Here is a 20,550-nt window from a genome sequence, read left to right as displayed (position 1 = left end):
TCATTCCATACTCTAGGGTCCCTTGGGGCTCTGACATTCTATGTTCCATGTCCTGAGGGCCTATCCACCAAGCCAGGGGCCCAGCTCCTTGGGGTCAGAGAGACCTAGCTGCTGGAGAGAGTTCCAGGTCTCATTATTTAGACTGAGGGTCCCCTATATTTGACCCCCATAAAGATTCCCTATTAGCCAGCTCCACATAATACTATCTAGGAGCCCACTAATTGCCTCCTGCACTCCAACTTGTTCCACCCTGGGTATGAAGCTCACCTTGCCTGGTCCAATTAATGGACCAGAAAAGGAAGGTACAGAATGAAGCAATCACCAGCCCAAAGTTACCCAGGGCTTCTGGAGAGGATGGGGGCCCCATATCCCTGAGTTGTCCCACTGGGCTCCTCCCTGCCCTGGACTCTTTCCCCTACCCATATGGTGGTGAATCACCTAGTGTTCTCACATAGTGTTCCCTCTGTCCCAGATGGTGGGGGAGGGATTGTGGAAGGTGGGAGTTGATGGTGCCCTTCCCCTCCATTCCTCCCTTCCCCCTAGGGCTCTGGGAAAGGAACAAAGATGTCATCAGCTGGCCCTCCAGCATGGGCAGGGCACAGAGCCCAGGACGGATGGGGGCGGGGAGGGGAAGATGCAACATGCGATCCCCCATGGACTGTCCCACTAGGCTTCGGGTCCCTCCCACCTCAGCCTGTCAGCTGGCCTGCTTGCCCTCCCCTTGCTATAAGGACCAGGGTAGCCAGTAGAGGGCAGGTACACAGAGACTTTGGTGCAAGCTGGGAGGCCACAGCTCCTACCCAGCAGACACCCTCTTTTTTGGGGACAAAGACCCAACAACTTCCCAACTCAGTCCAGGTCAGTGAGCATGGGCTCTGAGCCTCAGCTAAGCTTTCAGATTCCCTAAAGGCAGCAGCACAGCTATCTGTAAGGGAACAACTAGTACTGTGGGAGTCTGCCCTACAAGGCTTTTCCACAGAAGAAGGGTCCAACAAGCCTGGGGTCTGGCTGAATTGTTCTGACTTCTTTGGTCTTACTCCTAGATATGGCAAAGGAAGATAAGGAAGGCTGGGGGATGGGAGGGCCACAAAGAAATGGTAGAGTGTTAAAAGAAAGAAGTCTTAGGGAGATAGGGCAGAAAAATGGGGGGCCTCTGAGGGAGATGTGGGTAGCAAGTTGTGGGAGGGCAGATCTGAGGGAATGATGGGGCAGAAAGTTGGGGGGCATCAGAGAAAGATGGAGCAGCAAACTGGGGGGCAGGTCTGAGGGAGATGGGGCAGCAAGCTGTGGGGGGCAGGTCTGAGAGAGATGGGGCAGGAAACTATGGGAAGGAAGAGTTGGAGGGCTCTGACAGCTCACAGGTTTAATGCTGGAAGGAACTTTCAAGATCAATCAGTTCAAGCCCCTCATTTCAGCTTCAGGTCAGTAAGTTGCCCCCAGAACACAACTAGTGACAGATAAAGTAAGTCATAACTAACACAAGTTCCTGACTGCAGAGCTGATACCCTTGCCATGGCACCAGAGCCATTCTCTATAAGGTGGTGAGAAGTGACAAAAAAAACGTATGGAAGGGTGGGAGGCTCCCACTGCCTGTGTCCTACTCACTCTTTATTCTCCCTCAGCTTCCCCAGTATTACTATGTCAACTGGAGAGGAAGAAGCAGCAGCAGCCCCAACCCGGGGCCAGGAGCCCAAGTCTAAGGTAGGTGGGGAAGGAGTGTGTCCCTATCCCTCAGAAGCTGCTCCTCCACCCCACTGTACTTCCCTTGCAGTATGATCTACACTAGCCCAAGGGAACCTGGGGAACAAACTGAGATGGTAGAGATGGAGAGAGGAACGAAGGGCCTACTTTGGGACCACAGGGGATGAGGATGAGATGCCTCGAGAGAAAAGAAGGGGGATACTGGCTGATGATGTCAATGCCTCATATCTGTTCAAAGCATTGTTTGTGTTTTTAAAGTGATTTTTTCTCTCTGGTTTTTTTTTTTTTCATCCAGTCCTAACAACTACCCTGAGAGTTTGAGAGATCTCCAGGGCCTGCAGGGGTTATTATCTCTATGTGATAGACAAGGACACTGAGGCCCAGGAAAAAGTAATAACTTGTCCCAAGGACACAGCAAGTCAGAGGTGCAGCCATAGCTAGAGTCTGAGCTCTTCCAAGCTTTGTAGTCAGTCATCCAGTGACCACAAAAGGGAGTGGGGCCAAGGGTAGTCCCAACCACCTTTCTGTACCTCACCACTTCTCTAAATTTATCTCCTCTCTTTGCAGACTCTGGGCAGTTTTCTAGGAAGCTTGCCCCTTTTTGGTTCAGCTCGAAACCTGTTTTCTTCCAGCTCATCGAAAGAGGCTCATGGGAAGATCAAGTCAGGACCTAATGCCCAACAGAGTGAGTGTGTGTTGGAAGGAAGGGGAACTGGGGGACAGGGGAGGGCCTGGTAGTCCTCTGGCATAACAGCTGCAACAATAATAGTGGGTAACATTTATACAGGGCATTAAGGTTTTCAAGACACTCTACACAAATTATTACATCACAAAAACCCCAGGAGGTAGGCGTTATTATGCTTCCCATTTTACAGATGAGGAAACTGAGGGAAGTGATTGGTCACACAACACATTAAGTGTCAAATGTAGAATATGAACTCAAGTCTTCCTGACTCCAAGCCCAACATTCATTCACTGCCCCACCTGGCTATACCTAGCATCCCCTTGAGAGTGAGGGCTTGATGCCAACCAGGCTTGTCCTAGGGAGTGATTCTCCCAATTTCCATCTCTAAACAAGAGATTCATAGAATCACAGGAATTAAAGCTAATAGGAGTCTTAGGGGCTATCTAATCCAACTCTTGCATTTTACTGATGGCTACTTTCCCGAAGTCACATGGGTAAGAAATAACAGAGCAGACTAGAATCTTCTCTGAACCCTAAGGCTACCCCTAGAAGCTGGTTTACTGTTAGCTTCCTCCCTGGTCACACCAGCTCCAGAGGGTCAACCCTTAGTATTCTGTACAGAAGCCACATGGTATACGTGTGAGAGAGAAAGAGAGATTGAGGCAAAGATCAGAATAGGCTGGTAGAGAGCCTCATTTTATCACTTAGGAAAGAAGGGGAAACAGAAATCTCTACTGTCTGTACTCAGCCCCATTCTTGAGTCTACCTTTCCACACCCCCTTTCCCTAGCCCTGGGGTTTTCCCTAGGTCAGCCTGAACTTCCTGTGGGGTTCCTGGGGATGGTATCATCCTGTAAGAGGAAGTGAGGTGTTGGGGATGTAAGTAATTGGGTCAAATAGTGGGAGCTGAGGAAGAAGATGTCAAAGGGGAGGAATATAGGGGGAAGCTTCAGGAAGGTAAATTTATGCTTGATGTAAAAGGGTGGAGGGATGCTTCGTAACGGTCTGTATTGTCCAAAAATGGAATGGGCTGCCTCAGGAGATAGTGAGCTCTTCAAGCAGAGGCTGAGTGACTATCCAAGTGAGTAGAGAAGGAATTACTGATCAGGCATGAGTTGAATAAAATGCTTTCTAAGGTCTCTTGTACCTCTAAGATTCTGTGAATCTGTCCTAGTGCTAGGCCAGAGACAAACTGACTCTCTCTTCATTCTCCACCCCACCCCCAACCATCTGAGGACTGGCCCCTGAGCCTTAGCTATCTGACTCCTGTCCCACATACCTCAGTGAGGGGTGTCACAGCTGCCAATTCAGAGCACAGGGTTAGCTGGCAGCAAGGCTGGTTGCCTGCCCCAGAGGTTCAGCATCAGAGGGGGGATGAAGGGGGGCTCCAGGACTTCACCTACTATTCTGAACCTTTAAACTTCTATGCTGACACAGGGAGAAAGCTGTGGCCAGTAAATTGCTGCAAAGATTCAGATAGAACCAGGCCCTCTGAGGATCAAGGAAGCTCCCTAATGGGTCACTAAGGGGAGGGGGATGTCATGTACTGGGAAGGTGGCCACAATACCACCTCCTGTAAATCCCTCCCAGGGGCCCCTTCAGAGCTCAAAGCCAGAGAGAGTGGAGGGAGAAGGGAACGCTCTGATGGGTTAAGTTTCTGTGTCCTTACTTCAAGGACAGCATGTTACATAAAATGAAAGAACTCCCCCACCCCTAAGCCTCACTTTCCAGACAAACTTCACTCTGTCAGTGCCACTCCAATGCCTCCCACATAATCTTTCAGCCCCCACCCCAGTTTTTGCAGTCGCCTGTCCTTTTAGGATTTATAGGAAGCTGGTGAGGGGAAAAAAAGGTTAAGTGAGAAGGACTGGGTTTTCAGAGAGGTATAGTCCAAGTCCTTGATGACTGTTGGGGACAATTCCTTATCCCCAACTCAGATGAAGGGCGTGAGGGGTAGGATGTGGGGTGCTCCATAATCCTGGACAGATACTATCCCTCTGGCCAGGGAGACTTAGCCCTTGTTTAGCTAGGTGTAGTCTGGGAGATTGGATATGGTGAGAGGAAACAAAGTCAATAACCTTCATGGGGGTCTGCTCTGTATCTGATCATACTGGAATGACTACTCAAGTCTTGGATGGTTGACCATACCTGACTGTCTGGACAGGTCTACGATCTCTGGAGCTTTATAGTATCCAAGCACAGCCTGCTGGATTCATAAGTGGATGTGCCATGCTTCTCTGTCTGTCCTGCCCTCTAGCCCTGATTCCCATATGTCCTAATTCAGGTTCATCCTCTAGATACCCTTCCTCTGGTCTCTAAGTATCTCATCTCCCTAGGTTCCAATGCAGATGAGCACACCTCTGGGAGCCTGGCCAGGGTGGAGGAGAAACCACCAGTAAAGGTAATTAGGGTGAAAGCTCAGGGGAGACTATGATCCCTGGGTGTGGGATCATAGTGGGGAATAAGCTGGTCCCTGGGGACTTAATGAATGGTAGTAAAAAATATCATACTTGTCACCAGATTAATCTTCCTTGAATACTGTTTTCATCATGTCACTCCCCACCTAGAAACTTTCCATGGCTTCTCATTCCCTATAGGCTCACTATCTGAGCTTGGCATTCAAGGCCTTCCATAATCTGAACTCTTCCTCCTTGAATGTTCTACAGACATTACTAGGTAGGCCACTTTTTGGACCCTGGGCATAAATGGTCTTGAATGACTAGTCATCTTTTCCTGTACATAAACTTTATGTGCCTAGTTTGATGTGGAGTTCTCCAAGGTTAGAACCCAGGTCTTCTCTCTGGGTCCCATAGCATAGCTAATCACAAAACCCAACTTTTAATTAGTACTTGCTAAATATCTACAGGGAGAATAAGTGATTGAATGAATATTCTTGCCACTTTTCCCTAGGGAGAACTCAAAATAAACATGAAAGTAACAAGATCCCCTACACGATTAAGCAATCTCCCAAATCCCTTGACCAGGTAAACAGATGGGTCTAAAAGTAGGATGGACCGCATCAGGAAAAAAGTGAAATCCCTTTCTCTGGAAGTTTTCAAGTGAAGCCTGGGTGACCATTGATTAGGGAAGTTGGAAAGGGAAGTCTTATTCAGGTATAGGTTAGATTCGAGGACCACTGATGTCCATTCCAACTCTGAGCTGTTATTATTATGCCATTAAAAAAACATAACATAGTAACTGAGGATAAAGGAAGAAGTGAAATGAGACTTTCCAAGCCCTTCCCTGACCTCCAATCTCTCTGTCCACCAGGAAATGTCCGAAGCAAAGGAGGTATGCTCAAAAGTGACTGGGGAAAAGGACACAGTCACTCCTGGAATAGCCAGTATGTTGGATACGGCCAAAGGCATGGTTCAGGGGGGTCTGGACTCCACCAAATCAATTGTGAGCAGCACCAAAAACACTGTCTGCAAGGGAGTCACTGGTGCTATGGACACAGCCAAAGGAACCACCCAGGCTATTGCAACAGGGGCCATTGAGGGAAGTGTGAACACTGCTAAAACAGCTGTGTCTGGAACTAAAGACTTTGTGTGCAGTGGAGTAACAAATGCAGTGAATGTGGCAAAAGGAGCTGTACAGAGTGGCCTAGATACTACAAAAAACCTGGCAACCGGCACAAAGGACACTGTCGTCAGTGGAGTCACTGGTGCCGTGAATGTGGCCAAAGGAGCCGTTCAGGGAGGTCTAGACGCCTCAAGATCAGTTTTAGATGGAACCAAGGGCACTGTCTTAACTGGTGTCACTGGTGCCACAAACGTAGCCAAGGGAGCCCTCCAAACAGGTTTAGACACCACACAAAAAATAGCAACAAGCACTAAGGATACTGTCTGCACAGGAGTCACAGGTGCAGTGAATGTGGCCAAAGGAGCTGTTCAGGGAGGTCTAGACACTACAAAGTCAGTTGTGACTGGAACCAAGGACACTGTTCTCAGTGGCATGACTGGTGCCATGAATGTGGCCAAAGGAGCTGTTCAGGGAAGTCTGGACACCTCAAAATCAGTCTTAGGTGGAACCAAGGACACTGTTTGCAGTGGTTTGACTGGAGCCATGAATGTGGCTAAAGGAGCTGTCCAGACTGGCTTGGATGCTACAAAAAACATAGCAACTGGTACTAAGGACACTGTCTGCAGTGGTATGACTGGCACAGTGAATGTGGCCAAAGGAGCTATCCAGGGAGGTCTGAACACTTCAAAATCAGTCTTAGGTGGAACCAAAGATACTGTCTTAACTGGTGTCACTGGTGCCACAAATGTAGCCAAGGGAGCCCTCCAAACAGGTTTGGAGACCACACAAAAAATAGCAACAAGCACTAAGGATACTCTCTGCACTGGAGCCACTGGTGCCATAAATGTGGCTAAAGGAGCTGTCCAGACTGGCTTGGATGCTACAAAAAACATAGCAACTGGCACTAAGGACACTGTCTGCAGTGGTATGACTGGCACAGTGAATGTGGCCAAAGGAGCTATCCAGGGAGGTCTGAACACCTCAAAATCAGTCTTAGGTGGAACCAAAGATACTGTCTTAACTGGTGTCACTGGTGCCACAAATGTAGCCAAGGGAGCCCTCCAAACAGGTTTGGAGACCACACAAAAAATAGCAACAAGCACTAAGGATACTCTCTGCACTGGAGCCACTGGTGCCATAAATGTGGCTAAAGGAGCTGTCCAGACTGGCTTGGATGCTACAAAAAACATAGCAACTGGTACTAAGGACACTGTCTGCAGTGGTATGACTGGCACAGTGAATGTGGCCAAAGGAGCTATCCAGGGAGGTCTGAACACTTCAAAATCAGTCTTAGGTGGAACCAAAGATACTGTCTTAACTGGTGTCACTGGTGCCACAAATGTAGCCAAGGGAGCCCTCCAAACAGGTTTGGAGACCACACAAAAAATAGCAACAAGCACTAAGGATACTCTCTGCACTGGAGCCACTGGTGCCATAAATGTGGCTAAAGGAGCTGTCCAGACTGGCTTGGATGCTACAAAAAACATAGCAACTGGCACTAAGGACACTGTCTGCAGTGGTATGACTGGCACAGTGAATGTGGCCAAAGGAGCTATCCAGGGAGGTCTGAACACCTCAAAATTAGTCTTAGGTGGAACCAAAGACACTGTCTTGACTGGTGTCACTGGAGCCACAAATGTAGCCAAGGGAGCCCTCCAAACAGGTTTGGAGACCACACAAAAAATAGCAACAAGCACTAAGGATACCCTCTGCACTGGAGCCACTGGTGCCATAAATGTGGCTAAAGGAGCTGTCCAGACTGGCTTGGACGCTACAAAAAACATAGCAACTGGTACTAAGGACACTGTCTGCAGTGGTATGACTGGCACAGTGAATGTAGCCAAAGGAGTTATCCAGGGAGGTCTAGACACCTCAAAATCAGTCTTAGGTGGAGCCAAGGACACTGTTCTCAGTGGCATGACTGATGCAACAAAAATGGCCAAAGGAGCTGTCCAGAGTGGCTTGAATGCTACACAGAATATAGCAACTGGCACTAAAGACACTGTTTGCACTGGAGTCACTGGTGCAGTAAATGTAGCCAAAGGAGTAGTCCAAGGAGGTCTGGACACCACAAAATCAGTCTTAGGTGGAACCAAAGATACTGTCTTGACTGGTGTCACTGGAGCCACAAATGTAGCTAAGGGAGCCCTCCAGACTGGCTTGAACACCACACAAAAAATAGCAATGGGCACTAAAGACACTGTCTGCAGTGGAGTCACTGGTGCCATGAATGTGGCCAAAGGAACTGTTCAGGGAAGTCTGGACACCTCAAAATCAGTCTTAGGTGGAACCAAGGACACTGTTTGCAGTGGTTTGACTGGAGCCATGAATGTGGCTAAAGGAGCTGTCCAGACTGGCTTGGATGCTACAAAAAACATAGCAACTGGTACTAAGGACACTGTCTGCAGTGGTATGACTGGCACAGTGAATGTGGCCAAAGGAGCTATCCAGGGAGGTCTGAACACCTCAAAATCAGTCTTAGGTGGAACCAAAGATACTGTCTTGACTGGTGTCACTGGAGCCACAAATGTAGCCAAGGGAGCCCTCCAAACAGGTTTGGAGACCACACAAAAAATAGCAACAAGCACTAAGGATACTCTCTGCACTGGAGCCACTGGTGCCATAAATGTGGCCAAAGGAGTTGTACAAGGAGGTCTGGATACCTCAAAATCAGTCTTAGGTGGAACCAAGGACACCGTTCTCAGTGGCATGACTGGTGCAGCAAAAATGGCCAAAGGAACTGTCCAGAGTGGCTTGAATGCTACACAAAATATAGCAACTGGCACAAAGGACACTGTCGTCATTGGAGTCACTGGTGCCATTAACGTGGCCAAAGGAGCTGTCCAAGGAGGTCTAGACACCTCAAAATCAGTTTTAGGTGGAACCAAGGACACTGTCTTGACTGGTGTGACTGGTGCCACAAATGTAGCCAAGGGAGCCCTCCAAACTGGCTTGGACAGCACACAAAAAATAGCAGCTAGTACTAAAGACACTGTTTGCACTGGAGTCACTGGTGCCATGAATGTGGCCAAAAGAGCTGTCCAAAGTGGTTTAGACACTACACAAAACATAGCAACTGGTGCTAAAGACACTGTCTGCAGTGGTATGGCTGGCACAGTGAATGTAGCCAAAGGAGTTATCCAGGGAGGTCTAGACACCTCAAAATCAGTTTTAGGTGGATCCAAGGACACTGTTCTCAGTGGCATGACTGGTGCCATGAATGTGGCCAAAGGAGCTGTCCAGAGTGGCTTGGATGCTACACAAAATATAGCAACTGGCACTAAAGACACTGTTTGCACTGGAGTCACTGGTGCAGTAAATGTAGCCAAAGGAGTTGTCCAAGGAGGTCTGGACACCTCAAGATCAGTTTTAGGTGGAACTAAGGACACTGTCTTAACTGGTGTCACTGGTGCCACAAACATAGCTAAGGGAGCTCTCCAAACAGGTTTGGACACCACACAAAAAACAGCAACGGGCACTAAGGACACTGTTCTCAGTGGCATGTCTGGTGCAGTGAATATGGCTAAAGGAGCTGTGCAGAGTGGCTTGGATGCTACACAAAACATAGCAACTGGCACTAAAGACACTGTCTGCAGTGGTATGACTGGCACAGTGAATGTAGCCAAAGGAGTTATCCAGGGAGGTCTAGACACCTCAAAATCAATTTTAGGTGGAACCAAGGACACTGTTTTGTCTGGTGTCATGGGAGCCACAAACATAGCCAAGGGAGCCCTTCAAACAGGCTTGGACACCACACTCAAAACAGCAACACTCACTAAGGACACTCTTTCCACTGGAGTCACTGGTACTATGAATATGGCCAAAGGAGCAGTCCAAAGTGGCTTAGATACTTCACAAAACATAGCAACTGGCACTAAAGATACTCTCTGCAGTGGTATGACTGGCACAGTGAATGTAGCCAAAGGAATTATGCAGGGAGGTCTAGACACCTCAAAATCAGTCTTAGGTGGAACCAAGGACACGGTTTACAGTGGTTTGACTGGTGTCATGAATGTGGCCAAAGGAGCTGTCCAGAGTGGCCTGGATACTACACAAAATATAACAAATGACACTAAGGATGCTGTTCACACTGGAGTCACTGGTGCAGTGAATGTGACTGAAAAGGTTCTCCAGGAAAGTCAGGACACCACAAAATCCATTGTGACTGGAACCAAGGACTCCATCTTCAGTGGGATGGCTGGTGCAGTGCACCTGGCCAAAGGGACCATTCAGACTGGGTTGGATACCACCCAGTCAGTCACCACTGTCAATAAAGATGCTCTGTCCAGAGAAGTCTCCAGTGCAGCAGATCTGGCAAAAAAAGTTGTCCATGAAAGTCTGAAAAACACTCCAGTAGTCACAACAGAAACCAAGGGCCTGTCCTCCAGCATGATGGATTTTGCCAAAGGGGTCATCCAGGGAGAGGCAAATGCACCTGACAGCCCCAACCTAGGTGAAAAGTCTGGTGTCACCCATGTGGGCAACACAGAAACCCTAGTGCACAAGTCAGAGGAACAGTTGGCTGGCTTCCTCCCCATGAATGAAGAAGAACAAGGTGAGTAAATGTCTTGAAGAAGGCAGACAAGGTATAGGACATGTAGGGAGATGAAGTCAACTTTAATATCCACCTTCCATTCCATTTGCCCTTACTTCAGTCTTGAGTCACTCCCCCAGCACTGAATCTAGCTGACCATCAACTTTCAGTGTTTAGACTCCAGATTCCTAGAGGAACTCCATCCCCTGGTTTGAAGAGCCTCTGGGGCTCTTACTTGATCTCTCAAGTTCAATCCTAACCTCTCCCTTCACTCAACACCTTCAATTTCCTTCTAGCTAACAGAAGGAACTTCCCTATTTCAGTAAAAAGGCATCTAGGAAGAACTCAAGGTGAAAATGTGTCTAAAACATAATTTACAGTTTGTCATGACTTAAGTGTAGAAAGTCTATTAATGAAAGGCATTCATAACAATAACATTATTGTTATTTTGGTTAATAATTGTTATATTTTATCCTACTGATACACACGGTAAGCTCCCTGAGGGCAGGAACTTTCCTCCCATACCTAGTACATAGTAGATGCTTAATAAGTAATAAAACAATCATGAGAAAAGAAATGAAGGGGGCTTGGAGGAGGACCCAAGGAGCTTCCTAGACTTATTCCATCCCCCATTTTCCTTCCTGCAGCTCAGCTGGCTGCCTCTGATCTCGGGCCAAAGGTGATGTCCACAGACCAGAAGAACTACTTTGTGCAACTGGGGAACTTGTCCACCAGTCTACGCCAGCGGGCCTATGAGCACACCCTAAACAAACTGCAGCAGAGCAAGGAGCAGGCCTGGGGGACTTTGGCCCAGTTGCAGGAGACCCTCAAACTGGTAGGAAAATCCTCCTCCAGCTCCCAAGTCCTCCTATAGTGGGTCAGTTCACCCTAAGGTCAAGTTACATTAGCCAGGGTTAGTGGACCTTCACCCTCACCACACAACCCTTTTCCTCTATAGATCTCACATGCTTTACATATAAGCATATGTATCACCTCCACCACTCCCCCATCCATAGGCACCACCCAGAGACGAAATCTTTCCATTCCCTTCTCTATGCTCCTCTCAAACATTGCCCCCTTGCCACCTTCTACCTGTCCAAAGATCCCTCCAGCCCCACTCTAACCTTAATGCCATACCTCTTCCAGTCCCCATCAAGTACCCTGAGCTCCAAAACTTTTCTTCATTCTTCCCCTAAATTCTCATTTCCTTGGTCCTGGGATCTTGACTAGGTAGTAAGAGAATAACAATCTACACCAAGTTACTCTAGGAAATGAATGACTTATCCTTTTCCACAACACTTGTATTTTTTTTAAAGGCTATTGAATCTGCGTGGAATTTTAGACAGTGGGGAGTTTGGAAGAGAGGGGACATCCCAGAGCTCCTGAAGTTATACTACACAGAGCACTGATCCAAATAATTCACACTTTCCTAAATCTGGCCTGCATAAAATCTGAGGGTGCCTTATTATCACTGTTATTCTTCAATGTTTTGGGATTGTTTTATTTTTTCCTTTCAAATATCTTTAGGGTACGAGAAGTCAATGTTTACACTGATAAGTTAGAAGCCCCACAGCATAAAGGCGACCCTATGGGGTAGCCACTGCTACACAAAGGTAAGATGAGCTGTGATGAAGCCAAAGGGCCAGGTCTCCTGACCACTTCCTCTAATATCATGAACTCTAGATCTGGACCTGGAAAACCTGAGTTTAAAGAATGTTGGCTTGCTCACTTCCCCTGGCTGGCCCTTAGCTTCATCACCTATAAAATTATTCCAGCTGAGCTTTAAAATCCCATGCCCCTAAGGGTTTTATGAGCTCCTAGCTACCCTGGCTTATGCAAGGACCCCACACTTCATTTTGCTCTTTCAGATTGAAGAGATCAAAGGGGACGCAGGGGACAGCCATGCCTGTGAGGAGGGAAGACCATTCCAGCAACAGGGGCTGGGCTGGAGGCAGGGCCAGGAGACTGAACTATCGGAGGTAAGGTGGGGGCTACGCCCTGCTCTGGGCATCGAGTGCTGGGGAGGCCCTCAGGGCTAATCTGTCTCCCCTGCTCACTTTTGCCCTCCTTTTGCAGCTACCAGAGCCCAGGTTTCTCCCTAGGGCTCGAAGCCTAGTTCAACAGCTCCATGCCAGCTACGGGGTTCTGGCCAGCAGCCTCCAGGGCCTCCCCACGGAGTTTCAGCAGGGTATTCGGCGTGCACGCCACAGCGTTGGAGAGCTTCATGGTCTCCTTGCCATTGCTCGCTCCTTCGGGGATTTGTCTGCTATTGAGCTGGCCCAAAGTCGTGAGAGCCTGAACCAGACATGGCAGGGGCTAGAGGGACTGATGGCGGGCCTGGCACGTGAGCCCCCACTCACCTGGCTGATGGGACCCTTCACCTTGACTAAGGAATAGAATGCCAGGAGGAGCCCCTCTTTTCCCCTCCCCCAAGTACTAAGCTTGGGAGTAATGCCATGCTGCGCTTTAAGGACTGCCTGACCTTCCCAGAATCTCATTCCTTCCAAGCTTCTCCCCACCCCCTCACCCTCAAAGGCCTTCCTTCTTCTCTGGCTAGCTGCCCAGAGCCTGGCTCTGCCCCTCTGCAGGATGAAGCTGAGGCCTGGGCTCTGGTCAGGGCACGAGGGAACAGCTGCTGGAGAGAATGCCCTCCCAAGCTAAACTTAGTCTGGGCTAAGCTCCCAGCACACAGGCTTGCCTCCATACTCCTTCCCTTCCTTCTCCTCACAAATATCTCACAATTTACAGGCTCCTTTAAGGCACCAGAGCAATCCCCTGTAGCCCTGGCCTTTTTCTATGCAGCCCATTCCACTGGAGATGGGGATGAAAAGGACAAATCAGAGAACTCTGGTCTGATGTCTCAGAAACAGACTTTCAGGGGGCATCATCTAGTTCAGCTCTACACTTTTACACTATCCCCTGACAAGGAGTCCTTCAGTCTCCATTGAGGATCCCCAACGATGGGAAATTCTCCATCCCTAGACAGCCCACTCCACTTTTGGGTGTCTCCTATTTCTAGGAACTTTGCATGCAATCTAACAAGAAGCCAGCTGGGTACAAGATAAAGGACAGAGGGCCCCTTAGTCTCTGGTATCTATGCAAAGAAACTACCCTCCCAGGCTCCAGTTAGCTGGGGCTTCTAGGTGTTTAAAAACAGTGATAGCGTACATCGGTACAGCACTTTCCACCTTACAAAGCACTTTACATACATTATCTCCTTATGGCAACCCTGTGAGGCAGATTATAATTACTACCCCCATTTTAAAGAAACTGGTGGTCATAGAAGGTACCATACCCAAGATCAGACAGGGAGTTAAGTAGAAGGGCTGAGATTAGAACCCAGGTCCTAATTCTAAATCCAGTGCTTTCCTCTACGCCATGTTCTCTCTCATGTGTCTCTCCACTTCCCATGGCTAGGCCCAGGTAAGAACTCTCAGGCTCTAGACTGCAGCTCCAAGGGCACGATGAGAGTCACGGAACTGTGGAGTTGGAAATGACCTTGGTATCCATCTAGTCCAACCCATGACTGACTCTGCTTAAAGACCTCCAGTGTGGAGCTCCTTCGAAAAAACATCCAAAATAATCCCTGATCTCCGATTTGACGTTGCTCTTCCTGAGGGGCCAGAGTCATCACAGAGCGTCTCCCTAACCTCCTTGGTCCTGCCTGGTGCATGGATTCCACTCGTTCTGTCTCTTCCAGACTATCTAGTTGGATTTCTCAGACTCTGTCCTATGAACTTGTGCCCTAGGGCTACAGAATGAGTGGTGAGGCCTCCTTCCACACTCAGTCATTTAAACAGGCTTTGCCTACCAAGTAAGGGACATGCCATAAGTACTAGGCTAGGAAAGAGCTTATTCCCAACCCCTCCCACACTCCTTTCCCTATTTATTCTGCTCAGCATCTCAAGCTCATACCCCCCACATCCCTAAATTGGTATTCACCCCCGGAGGTGAAATGCTGCCCAGGAAGCTCCCTCTTCCATTCTTCCAAATACCAACGGTTATAAGTCAGACCTCTGTAACAGGATCTCCAAGAGGTGAGCCAAATGATTCCCAAAGAGGGATCCAGAACCAACAAGTGATAGGAATGTTTAACCTTCCCTTAGGGGAAGGGTCCTCCTGAAGAAAGAAGAGCTATCCCAGCTTTGTGCTAAAACCAGCACTTTCCCCAACTCCACCACCCCCTCAGTGGGACCCTACTGGACAAGCTGTTAACAGGCAGAGAAGCCCCATCCACTTTCTCTGCTAAATCTTCAAACACTGCTCAGGCCAGAGGTAGCTACTAGAGCAGGATGCTGCTGCCCTGTTAAGTTGCCCCATTAATAAGAACAGAAGCACCTTTTAACAAATCAGTTCTGTCGAGCCTAATCTCAGTGTCCCCTTCAGGGAGATGGATTTTAGGCAACTCCAGTCTTCCTGCTTCCAGGGCTACTGAGGAAATAGAAAGGATCTGGTTAATTCCTCTGAGCTCCTGAGAAGGATAGGAGAATCTGCCATCTAAAGCCACATTTACTTACTACAGTTATCTCTAGCTGGATGGGACCTAATAAAATTGGCACAGTACAGTCAGGGAGGCTCCCACCTTGCATGAGTGAAGTTATCCAACCAGCATGGGGTGCTGCTTGGGTCAGGTTGATTCTTCATCTGTACCCTTTAAATAAAAGGCAGTGGATAGCCTCACACACACCTGCTAAGTGGCAGGGCTTAATATTTCTTAACATACCCACTCCCCAACTTCAAGCAGGGCAAAATGGCCCCAAGTGAGGGGCCCCAAGTTAGTAGACCCCGCTGACCCCATAGATCCAATGGCAATCAAACCTCCATTCCAGCTAACTCCTTATGATGGATCTGGCTCCCAGAAAATACCATCCCACAGCAGAATTCATTCACTGAGTCCCAGGCCCCCTCACGTACCACGGGCAGGAGAAAGAACAGCTGAAAGGAACTACCTGCCATAAGCCTTCTGGCCTAGGTTTACAAACCCAAGCTGGCATCCAGGGCTGTGAAGAGGAGCCCCTGGCTCGGGTCGTGCATCCTGCCAAATGTCGTGCCCCCAGATCTCTGCAGGTAGAGGCACCTCCACCTCCAGCCTGGTGGACAGGAAACAGCTCCAGTCTTTACAATGAGGGGCCCAATGTCCCCTCAGCATTTGGCTCCAAGAGCCTCAGGGCTCACAACAGCAGCCCCCCCGAGACCTAATCTCCCCCTTTAATACTAAAGCACAGTGGTCTGGGGCTCCACCTGTCCAGCCAACCTCCACCTGAAAAGCAAGGCTGAGTCCAAGATCAATGGTTCGTGCTCTGCATGTCCCATGCAGCTCGGTCCCCGAGCTCTGCCCAAAGGCTGACATTGGCTGGCCTGGCCATTGGGCTGTTCAGTGGGAGAAGATTCAAACCACAGCCTCATTTGAGCCATAAAGTTTAGATTTTTATTTTCTTTCTTCTTTTGGGTAAAGATGAACTTTTCCAGCTGTGAGCAGAGCCAGGGAATCCAAGCCCACTAGTCTCAGGCCACCAGATCACAGGCTCTTGTCCCCATTCCTGCTTCAGTCATCTCTGCCTGGCTCTAGGCTGGAAGCACTGCTGGTTCAAAGCTGCCGTTCACTGCTAATGGGGGGGCGTGTCGCTTCTCCTGTCCTGCACCAAACTGGCCAAGCTCTCAGCTTCAGGCTCCACTGCAGCCAACAACATTAGAAAACCAAGCCAATAAAAATGAATTTTTTTCATTAAAAAACCCTTTATATTCATTTCATGTTGTTTTGAAATCACAGAAATTAGGTGAGGGAAAAAAACCCAAGGGGACAAATACAACTGAAGAGCACAGCGTCTCCCAAAAGTTCTCGGCTTTCACAGGAGTCTGGGAATGGGAGGGGAACAGGACCTATACATCATCTACTGTGTAACTTAGTGAAGGGGCTCAAACCCAGGGCCGGGCACAGCCCAGGACCTCAGCTCTCCTCATCAAGGGACTCCGAGTCCATTCGAACCCTTTCTCTTTCCTGCCGGTCGTTCCCTGGCCTGTCCAGCTCTGGATCCTCTTGAACGTTGCTGGGGGGGAGCAAGGTGGGAGAAAAGGGGTCAGATGTCAGCAGCCAAGTCTAGACTCCAAAGACAACGCTGGAAGAATAACTGCAGGTGACCCCTGGGGCAGTGGCAGTAGGGAGCATCCCTCCTTGTGCAGGGTCATTTACTCCTAGAGAGCAGATAAACTACAGCCAGCAGTAAGCAGCGGTCAGAAGGGCTACAAGTGAGCCAACTAAATTTAAAGTGACCTTTTCAAATAAATGAGGAGACCTCCAACCCTGAGTAACAGCAATAAACTAGGTCAGTGGTTTCCCAGGACCCACTTTTAACAAAGGCCCACCTAAGCAGCTTCCCTCTCCCCAGCAGGGTTTTTAGATCCCCATCCCAGAGAAACAAATGTGCTGAAAGATCTACCTAAAGGCTCACATTCAAGGATCTGGGTTCTAATCCTGGCTCTCTCTACTACCTGAGTGATCTTGTACAAGTCTCTTATGTTCTGCAGATCTTGGGTTCTCCCTCCTCATCTGTAAAGTGAGGAGATCCCTGAGGTCCTTCCTGACTCTTAAGAGAAAACATTGGCTTAAAGATTCTTTTAACCCATCTGATTAAGCAGTTCTAGGTTCCAGGGCCCAAGACAGGGCCCAGCCATAGCCTGAGTATACCACCACCTCCTTCCTTCTCTCCAGAGAAATCCATTTCCCTCTCTGACACCAGCAACCCATAACAATGCTCACTCGTTGTGCAGGTCTTCAGATGAGCCGCATCTTTGCCCCTCTCCCATATTCTGTCCTTCCTCTCGTTCTTTGTCCTCACCACTCTCTCCCTTCTGGGTTGTGGACTCACCATTCACCGGAGCTGAGAGATCTGAGTCGGGAAGAGAGAGTCAAGAGAAACTTACTCCATATTGGACTGCTGGTGTTACACCTGCTCACCACAAAAACCAACTTACATCTGGTCATACAAATGAGTACATATCCCTTCATGAGTCTTTCTTGCACCTAACACAGAGAGCTTGATAAATATATTTCAAACAGCTGGAAAACTAAACTGTGGGAAAGAACACTAAGGAACATGAACAGATGTTCATGAACAGACTAGCAAGAGAACTTGAATCACACCATGCCACTGGACAGAAATCAAGGATCTGTCCTGTTTGCAAGGTCCCTTTTATACCTTCTATGTCCTGGTTCAATCCTACTGACTGACCTCACTCCTCAGGTGTGAACACTGTGCTCACCAGGCCAAGCTAAGAGCATGGTCAGTTTAGTGTAGGACAAGAGAAGTAACACTGCCCCTCTAAGTCTCCCACAACATCAATGGTATAAAAGGATGTAGCAGTGCTAACTTCCCACTTGCCTTAAAGGAATGGGGGTCAAATCAGGTCACTATCCCCTTACCGGTATTAGGCTCCTCCTCTGTCTTTTCCTTGGGGGCCTCCCCTCCTGCCAACTGATCTTCACTTTTCTCCACTTCTGCTTTGACCTTCTCCAAGGCAGGTTTGTTAGTTTTCTGGTTTGTGTCAACCTTTGGTCCCAGGACCCTTGATTTGAGCCGAGTGTAGACTTCTGCTGCTTTCTCCATCACTTCCTGGTTGGCTTTATAACGGCGAATCTGGGTGCAAAATATCCCTCCTCAGGATGAGAAAAAAACTCCAGTTCACCACACTCCCTTCCCTCAATCTGAGTAATGCCTGCAATAGCCATTTCCACACTAAAATGCAGTCACCTGGCTAAGGAAAGCGACTTCGTAATCATGATTTCATAAAATTAAGAAGTTTTTGCACAAACAAAACCCATGTAGCCAAAATTAGAAGAAAAGCAGAAAACAGGAGGGGGAGAGAAATTTTACAGTAAGTTTCTCTGTTTATCAAAGAATAATCAGAGAATAATAAGGTATTATTTCTCAAATGTATAGGCAAATTTATAAGAATAAGAGCTATTCCCCCATTGATAAATGGTCAAAGGACATGAACAGGCAGTTTTCAGAAGAAATCAAAGCTATCAAATCATGTGAAAAAATGCCCTACATCTCTAATAATTAGAGAAATGCAAATTAAAATAACTCTGAGGTACTACCTCATATCCATCAGATTGGCTAAGATGACAGAAAAAGAAATGTGGGAAAACAGGTACACTAATGCACTGCTGGTGGAGTTGTGAACTAGTTCAGTCATTCTAGAGAATGATTTGGAACTATGCCCAAAGGGCTATAAAACTGAGCATGCCCTTTAACCCAGCAATACTACTACTAGGTACATACCCCAAAGAAATCAAAGAAAAAGGAAAAAGACCCATATGTACAAAAATATTTATAGAGGCTTTTTGTAGTAGCAAAGAATCGAAAACTGAGGAGATAACCTATCAACTGGGTAATGGCTAAACAAGTTATGGCATATGAATGTGAAGGAATACTATTGTGCTATAAGAAATGATAAAGAAGATAGTTTCAAAAAAACCTGGGAAAATTGATATGAACTGATGCAAAGTGAAGTAAGCACAACCAGAAGAACAATTTACACAGTAACAGCAATACTGTAAAATAATCAACAGTGAAAGACTTAATAGCTCTGATCAAGACAGTGACTCAGCACAATGCCAAAGGACTCCTGGTGAAAAACGCTGTCTACCTCCACACAGAGCTCATGGACTCAGAGTACAGATTAAAGCCTATTTCTTCTTTTTGGGTTTTTTTTAACATAGTGCATAAATATATTTTGCAGGACTTCATATAGATAACGGATATTATATTTCTTGCCTTCTCAATGGGTGGGAAGGGGTACATGGAGGGAAAGAATTGGAACTAAAAGTAAAATAAAATTGAATTTAAAAAAAGGGACCTCAAAAGTTCAGTTGCCCCTCCACTACAATAGACCCAAGTGGTCACCCAGCCTCCAAATGAAGCAGCGCACTATCTCCTGAGACAGCCCATGCTACTTTTGGACAGTTCTGTTCAGAAGTTTTTCCTCCATGCTGAGTTGACATTTGCTTCCCCATCATTTCTCACCTCGCTGCTTTTAGTTCTGCCCTCTGAATCAAGCAGAACTAATATACTCTTCCACATAACAATCCTCCTGATAGTTAACAATTATGATCACATCCCTCCCTAAGTTTTCTCCTTTACAGATTAAATACCTACAGTTCCTACATCTGACCCTCAAATGGCACAAGTCCTCTGACCCGGGCAGATGAAGGCACTAACCCTAAAGAATACGATTGCATTTTCAGGGGCTGCCTAACATTGCTGATTTGTACAGCTTGATACATGTCAATCCATGAAATTCCCCCAAGTATTTTCCACATTACTTGTTGCCATCATAGCTATGTCTCTCCCACATACAACCCATGCCACCCCACCCCTCCATCCTACACTTGACTTTTTAAACATGTGAAAGACTTTGGTTTCTTTGTAGTTCCCTTCCACTGGAACAATCATCCTCATAAAGTTGTGCCTCCTCAGTCTTCCTGGTAACTCAATCTGTCCACAACCAGCCTCTTCTACTGAACTGCAATGCCCCCAACAAGTCTCCCAGTTCACCATCCTCAGGTATCTTGCCAAAAGATACTGACATTATGGATTATGGCCCTGTCCTCAGACCAGACCTGTCTTGCCACATATCCTGCCTTCATCCCATTCCCATTCCCCTCACCCCCCCTACCTGCACCTCAGCAGTTCCTAATGTACCTTTTTTAATGTGGCCACCACATCAGTGTTCTTCTGGAGAATCTGAGAGGTCACCTGCAGGCTCCCCAGCTCCTCTAGGGCATTGAGGCATCTTTTTACATCCTGTAGGTTGGGAAAGGAAAAGCTATGTGATCACCAAGGTACAAGGCCCAGGACCTACTACTGTAGCGAAGGGACTGGAGGAGGGTTGGGCTTTACAGAACCCAATAAGACAACAATTTAAATGCGGGGTGCCTGGCAGAGCACTGCCAGACTTTAGACAGCCCAGCCCTACCACCACTCTGTACATATGGGGAGCCTTTTTAATAAATGTGTGTTGACTAGGAAGACTAAGACAGCCACAAACAAAGAACAGGTAGGCTGGAGGAGAAAGACTTTGATGGGTTGGGGAGAACCCTGGGAAAA

At 47.8% G+C, this 20,550-nt stretch overlaps 2 protein-coding genes across 3 annotated transcripts in view; one reads left to right on the top strand and one right to left on the bottom strand.

Annotated features, from left to right (window-relative positions):
- Positions 1-749: 749 nt before the first annotated feature.
- PLIN4 (perilipin 4) lies at positions 750-16,187 on the top strand. The gene is made up of 8 exons (XM_072601840.1): positions 750-858; positions 1,623-1,701; positions 2,269-2,386; positions 4,722-4,786; positions 5,656-10,462; positions 11,089-11,276; positions 12,310-12,420; positions 12,518-16,187. The coding sequence occupies exons 2-8, from the start codon at positions 1,639-1,641 to the stop codon at positions 12,836-12,838; spliced, it is 5,673 nt and encodes a 1,890-aa protein (XP_072457941.1). The 5' UTR covers positions 750-858; positions 1,623-1,638; the 3' UTR covers positions 12,839-16,187.
- HDGFL2 (HDGF like 2) overlaps positions 15,847-20,550 on the bottom strand; it is a 26,115-nt gene continuing 21,411 nt past the window's right edge. For both annotated transcript variants that reach the window (XM_072601841.1, XM_072601842.1), the window contains exons 13-16: positions 20,146-20,247; positions 17,862-18,075; positions 17,199-17,328; positions 15,847-16,488 (exon numbers count right to left, since the gene is read on the bottom strand). In XM_072601841.1, the coding sequence (XP_072457942.1) occupies positions 16,389-16,488; positions 17,199-17,328; positions 17,862-18,075; positions 20,146-20,247 (546 nt within the window). In that variant the 3' untranslated portion in view covers positions 15,847-16,388. The remainder of the gene's footprint in view (positions 16,489-17,198; positions 17,329-17,861; positions 18,076-20,145; positions 20,248-20,550) is intronic.

The sequence above is a fragment of the Notamacropus eugenii genome, chromosome 4 (assembly GCF_028372415.1).
Source record: "Notamacropus eugenii isolate mMacEug1 chromosome 4, mMacEug1.pri_v2, whole genome shotgun sequence".
In the NCBI taxonomy this organism is placed as follows: Eukaryota; Metazoa; Chordata; class Mammalia; order Diprotodontia; family Macropodidae; genus Notamacropus; species Notamacropus eugenii.
Note: the sequence above shows the minus strand (reverse complement) of the source record. Positions and strands in the feature narration are given on the sequence as shown.